Source organism: Pagrus pagrus, assembly GCF_965226575.1.
Source record: "Pagrus pagrus genome assembly, chromosome: 13".
In the NCBI taxonomy this organism is placed as follows: domain Eukaryota; kingdom Metazoa; phylum Chordata; class Actinopteri; order Spariformes; family Sparidae; genus Pagrus; species Pagrus pagrus.
This window is the reverse complement of record NC_140197.1, coordinates 7,409,612-7,418,807: the sequence shown is the minus strand read 5'-3', so window position 1 is coordinate 7,418,807 and position 9,196 is coordinate 7,409,612. Positions and strand designations below refer to the sequence as shown.

General features: G+C 42.5%; 1 protein-coding gene across 1 annotated transcript; it reads left to right on the top strand.

Moving 5' to 3' along the window:
* Positions 1–6,706: 6,706 nt before the first annotated feature.
* On the top strand, positions 6,707–8,978 carry LOC311267524 (uncharacterized protein). Its single transcript, XM_084370618.1, has 2 exons — positions 6,707–7,915; positions 8,919–8,978. The coding sequence occupies exon 1, from the start codon at positions 6,710–6,712 to the stop codon at positions 7,904–7,906; it is 1,197 nt and encodes a 398-aa protein (XP_084226744.1). The 5' UTR covers positions 6,707–6,709; the 3' UTR covers positions 7,907–7,915; positions 8,919–8,978.
* The last annotated feature ends 218 nt before the right edge of the window (positions 8,979–9,196 follow it).

The window sequence follows — 9,196 nt, the reverse complement described above, 5'->3', positions numbered from 1 at the left end:
TCTTTTTGTTGTTGTTTGAAGAAGCTGTTTGATTCTGACATTTAAATATAAATCTGAATACATTTCTTTAGTCTTATACATTAAGTTTGTTAAGGAATAAGATTTGGATTGTTGTCACTGGAAGGCATAGTACTAGCCTACAGCTATTCTCACTTGAATATCACATTTGAGCATTAGTACATATCTCTTGATAGTGCCTTAAAGCATTGAATAAACAGCTAAAAAATAAAATAAACTTCAGTTTTACCTGAGCATACGTTAAGCCCATTTCTGCAGGCTAAAAAAAGGTTTTCTGAAAAAAATAAATTGGTTTGAATCTACAACAATGCCTAGGAGAAGTAAGAAGTCTCAAGCTGTACGCATGCGCTGGCAGAGATCAGGTGAGATGCACGGTGCTACAACAGCTGAACAGGAAGCATGTGTTGGTCCCCAGAGCAGTGGAGAGGTCATGACGTCTGCAGCATCTCATGTACCAAGTGTCAACCAGGCAGGTCAACATGATGCATTGTGCTCACCAGGCATTTCTTATGCTGACGTAAAGAGGACACTTCACAGTAATGACCCAAGTGCATCAGCTACTTCAAATGCTAACCAGGTAAACCATTCAGGTGATGTGCCTTCGCCAAAAGTCTCTTATGCTGACATGGTAAAGAGGGGACGTCACAGTAATGATCCCATAGAAAAAGTTAGCTCCCATGCTGTAAGCTATTCGGGTGATGTGCACAAGATCTCACATTCTGACATTGTAGAGGCAGATCTCAGTGTAGCAGGGCCATCCAATGCAGACTATGTGGACCTCACAGAGCAGCCTTCTGAAAAACACGTCTGTGCATCACGCAGCCAGGCCTCTCTCAAATATGGCAAATTCAGGAACCAGCAGTGTACCTGTAACTCATTAACCTTTCTTGCATTTCTCTATGAGAACGAAAACATCACCAGAGCAGACCTTGACCTTGTTTTGGATAAAGGTAATGTGTTATATAAACAAGCCAGGAAAAGGGTCCCTAATCACAGCCATTTGACTACTGATGAGCTACCTCATAAGGTTCGTACACGCAGACACAGACTTCATGCAGACATGAAAATACTGTCAAGATACGGGACGTTTGGCGAACCTTTACCTGGAGCTGTAGATGACTATCTGGACCTGGAGGCAGGACTGAGCTGTTTGTTATCAGAGGTCCAATATGCACTGCTGCTGATGAGATCGTTGTGTATCGCAGTATTCAGAACCAGGTCAGGCAGATACGGTTTCTTTGATCCACACCCCAGAACAGCCAAAGGTTTGCCTTTACCCCTGGGTTCGGTCATGGCTGGTACAGCTGTCATGCTGACATTCCCTAAACTCAGTGACATGATTGACAGGCTCATGAAGCAACACAAGATGATGGACATACATTCCTCCTGTACCTATGAGTTGAAGCCTGTGGAGTTTTACAATGTGAACACAGCAAACCTGAATAGAGCCATGCCAGACACACACAGTCCACCTACCACTCAGACTGCTGCTCTATCAACTGCTGTGCTGGATGATGCACTTCAGAAAGAGGCAAGCCTGAGTGCTCCAAGGTTAACCAATGTTGTTACTGATGTCTGCAATAACACTGTACATGAAGCATGCACTGACATGGAAACTGAACCAGAGCCATTGAGCCAATTCACTTTGAATTCAGACACATCACATGATGCTCCTCAAAATGAATCAAACTCTTCTGCTCCAATAATTGATACAATGGTGAGTGATAGTGCCTTACGTGACATCTCCCATAAACTATCGAAAATTAATAAAGAGGCAAGAAGGAAATATAAGAAGAGACTTTTGTGCTCTGGAAAGGTATCTCAAAGAAAGGAGAATCAAAAGAGGAAAGAAAAGGAAAAGTATGCTTCTGACAAAACATTCAGAGCAAAGAAAAAATCTTCTGCAAAACGGCAATATTCTGATGAAGAACTCAGGCAAAGAAAACAAGCAAATTTCAGAAACTTTTATCGAAAAAAACCTGAATTACGCCTAAAGAAGAGAAATGATATAACAACTGCATATAGAGAAAATCCTGAATTCAGACAGAAACAAAAAGACTACATAACAAACCAGTACAGAAACAATCCTAAATTCAGAGAAAAACAAAAAGGGTACATAACAAAACGGTACAGAAACAATCCTGAATTCAGAGAAAAACAAAAAGGGTACATAACAAAACAGTACAGAAACAATCCTGAATTCAGAGACAAACAAAAAGGGTACAGAATGAACCAATACAGACACAATCCTGATTTCAGAGAAAAACAAAACCAGTACTTTATGAATCGATACAGAAATGATGTTGGATTCAATAGGAGACAGCGATTTTACTTTGCACAGCGTTGTATACATGACCAAGCCCTCAGGGTAAAACACAGACAACTAATGAGACAACGAATGCATGAGAGGCGTAACAGCAATCTTGCATTCAGGAGTATGCATAAGATAAGATGTGCAATGAGAATAACAAGGAAATACAGACAAATACAAAGACAAGCACATGAGAGTGACAGAGAGGCTGAAAACCCCTTGATCAATGAGGCCATATCTGTTTTCAGATCACAAATAAAGGCTGGTCCCACATTTTGTTGCACAGTGTGTCATAAGGCTTCATTTCCAAATCAAGTTCAACGCTGCACAAGGTCAAAGTATGTAACAAATCCAGATGTGGTTGAAGCATGCCTGACTGGAAAGTATGTTCATATTTGTGATGAAGGCTGCAGAAATGAACAGTGCAAAGTTCCTGATGAGAGAAAGACAGAGTGGATTTGTCATACCTGCCATAGTCACCTTAAAAAAGGAGCCATGCCCAGCCTTGCTATAGCCAACAACTTGGAGCTTACTGACATTCCACCTGAACTGTGTGATCTCAACATATTGGAAAGACATCTAATCGCCAAGTGCATAGCATTTGCAAAAATTATTCCTCTTCCTAAAGGACGACAGCAATGTATTCGAGGGAATGTTGTCTGTGTTCCATCTCAGATTGAGGAAACTGTTAACGCTCTGCCAAGACTGAGAAGTGAGTCACAAGTACTGAGAGTAAAGCTAAAGAGGCGGTTGTGTTACAGAGGTCATCAGGTGTTCCAGACTGTTACCTGGTCTAAACTGGTGCAAGCACTGAATAAACTCAAGCACATTCACCCACAGTATAAGGACATTACTATCAGAGATGAGGCTGAGCTGTGTGACCCAACGCTTCCCGATGAGGAAGATGATGATGATTGTGATGATGTTAATGCGACCATGGACGATGTTGATTATGATGAAGATGATTTAATGGAAATTGACATGTGTGAGAGAAATGCACTGTGTGAGGCAGAAAATGGTCATGAAAATGAAGTGGACAACAATGAAATGGTCATTTGTGATGACAGCCAACCAGAGGAGCAGAATGATGATCCAGAACAAGAAGGTGACATGCCAAATGGTGGTCTTGCTCTAGAGTCATGCCTTCAGCCACGCGATGTTTCAGAGGAAATATTGTGCTTTAGTGAAGGAATCTACTCTGTTGCCCCTGCAGAAGGAAACAGTCCAGTCAGCTTTTTCAAAACACCTAAACTTGAGGCCATGGCTTTCCCTGTTCAGTTCCCCACTGGTCAAAATACACTAGATGAACAGAGACTGATCAAAATAACACCCAGTGGTTATTTCAAAAGCAGGCTTTTAGGTGTTGATGATCGCTTTGCCAGAGACACAAACTATTTGTTCTTTGCACAGTTTGTGAGTGAAATACACTTGGCCACATCTAGCATGACAATTCAATTACGTAAGGGAAAACCTTTCACCAGAGATGGACGCAAAATAACGTCAGGAATGTTGCAAGACAAACGAGAGGTTGAACGATTGGTGAGACATAAAGATGCAGTCAGATTCATGCAGCCGCTGAGAGGGACACCAGCCTATTGGGAGAAGACAACAAGAGATCTGTTTGCCATGATAAGACAGCTCGGAACTCCTACTTTCTTTTGTACGTTTTCTGCAGCAGAAATGCGTTGGCCCGAGGTGATTGAAGCAATAAAACGTCAGCAGGGTGAGGAAGTTGATTTCGATGAACTCGACTGGTCCACAAAGTGTGACATATTGCGAAGCAATCCTGTGACTACAATGCGCATGTTTGATAAGCGTGTTGAGGCCTTATACAGAGATTTGATCTTGTCGCCTGCACAACCCCTTGGCAAAGTTGTTGATTTCTTTTACCGAGTTGAGTTTCAGCACAGAGGAAGCCCGCACATACATTGCCTGCTATGGGTAGAAGGAGCTCCTGTTTTTGAGGAAGACAGTGATCAAACTATCTGTGACTTTGTGAACAAATATATCACTGCACAGCTACCTGACCCAGTTACACAACCTGACCTGTACCAGAAAGTCACAGAAGTGCAGATGCACAGCAAAAACCACACACGGACATGTTTCAAAAGTGCTAGCTCTGGATGTCGTTTTGGTTTTCCCCAACCACCTTCCAGAGATACAATGATAACAAGACCTGGAGATAAAGATGATCCAGAAAAACTGGCAGAAGCAAAAGAAAAGCTCAGACCGCTGAACTTGCTGCTGAATGAACCTGAAACTGCCTCCCTGAGTTTGAACCAGCTCCTGGATCGATGTGATTTAACACTCAGCGAGTATGAGAATTGTCTGCACCTGATGAAACGATCAAATGCGGTGATACTAAGGCGTGACCCAAAAGACTGCTGGGTAAATCCATATAACGCAGCTCTACTTTCTGCCTGGGATGCAAATATTGATGTTCAGTTCATACTGAATTATTACAGTTTGATCAACTACATCTGCACATATATTTGCAAAAGTGAAAACTCTGTCAGTGAGTATCTCAAAACGCTAATTGAAAACTCCAACAGAGAAAATGTCAATGAGTGTGATGAAATGAGGGAAATCATGCAGGCATATTCCAAAAAGAGAGAGGTCAGTGCCCAGGAGTGTGTCACCCGTGCATGTGGTATCAAAATGAAAAAGTGTTCACGTGGTGTCGTATTCATACCGACAGATGACAACCCAGTGAAAATGAGTCGCCCCATGTCAGACCTGCAAAACACAACATCAGAATGTGTAAATGTGTGGATGACATCTTTGACAGACAAGTACAAAGCCAGGCCTGAAACACTAGAGTTTGAGGAGATGTGTATGGCAGACTTTGCCTCAACTTGCAGACTTGTGTATGGCCAACAGACCAAAGGTAAAAAGGTTTTTCCTCTGCTGAATGAGATGGGATATGTTCAAAAGAGAGAAAACGATAAGCCCGCTGTCATCAGATTTCACCGCACATCACAGGAAAAATATCCCGAGCAGTTTTATGGCACATTACTGAAACTGTATGTTCCTTACCGATCAGACGATGAACTGAAACCTTCTTTTTTACCCACATATGAGTCATTCTACAACCGTGGCCGTGTTGAACTACCAGGTGCTAACCGTCCAGAGTCCGTCAAACGCATTGTCAAACGAAACAGAGAAAAATATGAAAAAAACAGTGAAGAAATTGAGAGTGCAATTGAGGAGTTTGAAGAGAACAGAGGTGTGATTGATGAATGGTGTAATCTGGCACCTGAATCTGAACTAGTGAGGTTGGAGTGCATTGAAGAACTGGAAGCAAGAGCGCCAGATCATGAAAATGTACAGGATGATGTCCCAGAATATGCAAAGCAGGCTAACGCTGTAACAGAAGCCAGAGCCATCAGAGAACCCCCTGCAGTTGACCCCACACTCTTACGTCAAATGTATCAGAATCTGAACCAGAAACAGACATGTGTGTTCCATGCAGTCAGAGACTGGTGCATAAAGCGTGTCTGTGGCCTTGATCCTGAGCAAATCTTCTTTTACATAAATGGTGGTGCTGGAACAGGAAAGTCACATCTCATCAAATGCATCTACTCAGAAGCATCTAAGATACTGTGCAAACTGCCGAGACGTGCTGAGGAGGCTGACATATCAAACCCCACTGTCCTTTTGACTGCTTTCACTGGAACCGCAGCCTTTAATATATCAGGTTCAACACTGCACTCTCTGCTCAAGCTGCCGAGAAGCCTAAAACCCCCATTTCAAGGACTTGGTAATAAACTGGATGAGGTCAGATCAGATCTGTTAAATGCTGAAATCATCATCATTGATGAAGTGTCCATGGTGTCAAAGCCACTTTTTGCATATGTGGATGCCAGACTGAAACAGATTAAAGGCTGTCAAAAACCATTTGGAGGGATGTCAGTAATCGCTGTTGGAGACTTCTATCAGCTACCACCAGTGAGACACAGTAAACCTCTCTGCGTCCAAGAGCCTTTACAAATAGACCTGTGGGGACATTTTAAGATGGTCACACTGACTGAGATCATGCGGCAGAAAGATGATGTGGTCTTTGCAGAGATGCTGAACAGGATCCGTGTGAAAGACAAGTCAGATGAGTTGTCTGAAGCAGACAGAGCTATGCTGTCACAGACCATCACTGAACCAGCACTTTGTCCGACTGATGCCCTGCACATTTTTGCAACAAACAAACAAGTCAATTCCCACAACTCTGCAACGTTAGCTCTGCTCCATTCTCATATCACTACCATTGATGCAGATGACTATAAAAAGGACCCACACAGTGGCAAAATGGCACGACAAGTCGAACCATTAAAAGGAGGCAAAAATGATTTACCAGATTCACTAAATGTTGCTGAAGGCGCACGTGCCATGCTCACCAGAAACATCGACGTCTCTCAGGGATTAGTGAATGGATCCTTTTGCACACTACAAAGGATAATTACCTCTGAACAAAGTGGTTTTACACACGTCACCATGCTTGGGCTCAAGATGGATGATGAAACAGCTGGAATGCGTTACCGCAATAGAGCACCAGGAGGACCCGATAATCTTGTGTACATTGACAGAGCGGAGGAGGATATGAAACAGAAAGGAGTGGTACGCAGACAGTTTCCCATTAAACTTGCCTTTGCTTGCACAATACATAAGGTTCAAGGTATGACAAAGACATCAGCCGTAGTCTCACTGAAACACATATTTGAACCTGGCATGGCTTATGTGGCTATCAGTAGAGTGACCTCTCTCAGTGGACTGTACATGCTGGATATAGACGAGAAAAAAATCTATGCAAACCAAGACGTCACTGCAGCCTTAGAGACCATGACACATGTCAACTTGGACAACATGATGCCTCTTCTCCATTTCAAGCAAACATTGAGCAGACATGACACTCTGACCATTGTTCACCACAACACAGAAGGACTGCCATCACATGTGAATGACATCAAGAGCCATCATGAACTGTGTCTTGCAGATGTTCTGTGTCTCACGGAAACCCACCTACAAGGCTCCTTTGTTGCACACAGCCTCCATTTAGACGGCTACAATATGTTCAAGCGCAACAGACACATGTCGTACACAAATCTCCCACAAATGGCAAACAGAGGTGGTGGCGGAGTTGCTGTTTTTGTGAAAAACCACTTTCAAGTGCGTGAAAAACAGTATCTACATAATGTGACTGATCTTGAGTTTGTGGCTCTGAAGGTTGAAGCCCCTGTGAGTGCACTGATTGCAGCCGTGTACAGACCTCCAGACTACAGCATTGCATCATTCCTGTCAAACCTGGTAAGCCTTTTGGATTCACTGGAGATCATGGATTGCCATCCCATCATTGTCTGTGGCGATTTCAATGAGAATCTCTTATCCAACGGAAGTATGCCAATACTGGAGCTGTTTCGGTCTAGGGGATATGCCCAACTAATCACTGCTGCAACCACCGAGAAGAACACACTGCTGGACCTCATTTTCATCTCTCAACCACAACGCTGTCTCAATTCTGGTGTCTTGAAAACGTACTACAGTTATCACAACCCTGTGTACTGTGTAATCTCCTGCAGCAGTTCATAAAGAAATCCGGTGAGTGACATTGAAAAGTACTAGGACTAGGGATTTGTTTGTTTTCGTGGATTAAGGGATTAAGAAAATTGTTTAATACCATTTTGTATGAAAAAGTATAATATGTTTTGCACATTTTGATTTAAAATACACAAAACTTAAACTGACAATGGTAAAATCTATCTAAGCTATATCACAATGATCATCGTTTACTGAAAATGCAATGTACGGTATTTGACAGACCATCTAGTTATACAGACTTGCAAAGCAAATAGTCAACAATTACTCAGAGTTGGGGTATCCTCTTTGCAGCCTGGCTTTACAACCTTGCCGGCTGCCTCAGTCTCTCTGAGACTGTGTGGGAGGGAGGGTGGACCAAGAGGATACACCGCTCAACACTTGATATGAATGTTGGTTTATTGTGTCTAAGAGAAATTGACCTACAAGGACATTATGTTGCTGAGAGAATTGCACACAGCTAACTCTCCAATCTGGTTCAAAATTAAAACCTTGGCTAATAAAAAATGCTTCAAAGGATGGATAAAAGTAGAACAACATTTAAAAATCTTGACTAATACAAAATGGCTAAAGGTTAAATTGTTTTACAGGCTAAAGGCAAAAAGGCTAAATTGTTTTACAGGTTAAAAGCAAAAAGGCTAAATTGTTTTACAGGTTAAAGGCAAAAAAGCTAAATTGTTTTACAGATAATTATGCGGTAATGGACCATATTCCCAACACATTTTGGCCTGTGCATTTGTCAGGGTGGGTCTGGGTCAGGGTTGATAAATGCGCAGGCCAAAACTATTTTTAGGCAGCTGTATACAGCTGCCAACATTTACCTTAGCAAAAATACATCAGAAAGTATGTGTTTTCAATGTAACACATACTTTCCAATGTACTTACACCTACCAGCTGAAACCCCACATTCCCACCAAATTTGCCACTACCCTCTCTAGCAGGGTGGGTGGCCTTGCCAGATACTCTAAATTATGCAAGTTTGCTGTCCCCCGGTTGGGAGACACAGTGCTCCTCTGTGACGACACCTGCCCACCTTGGTCCTATTTTCTTCAATACTGTGAGGACCAACTCATGACCAGCAACACCATGGTGCCACAAACGAGGCACCTGCACCAGCTTAAGTGTCAGTCGACAATGGAGCCATCACTGCTGGATCACGTGTGACATGTGCTTCCCCTCTCAGTGCAAAGGTTTCTTCATAACTAAGCATAAGGTAGGTCATTAAGGGTTTATTTTTGAACTAATATTCTTGTATGTGCTTTGATAAAATTGTCTGTGTATCAA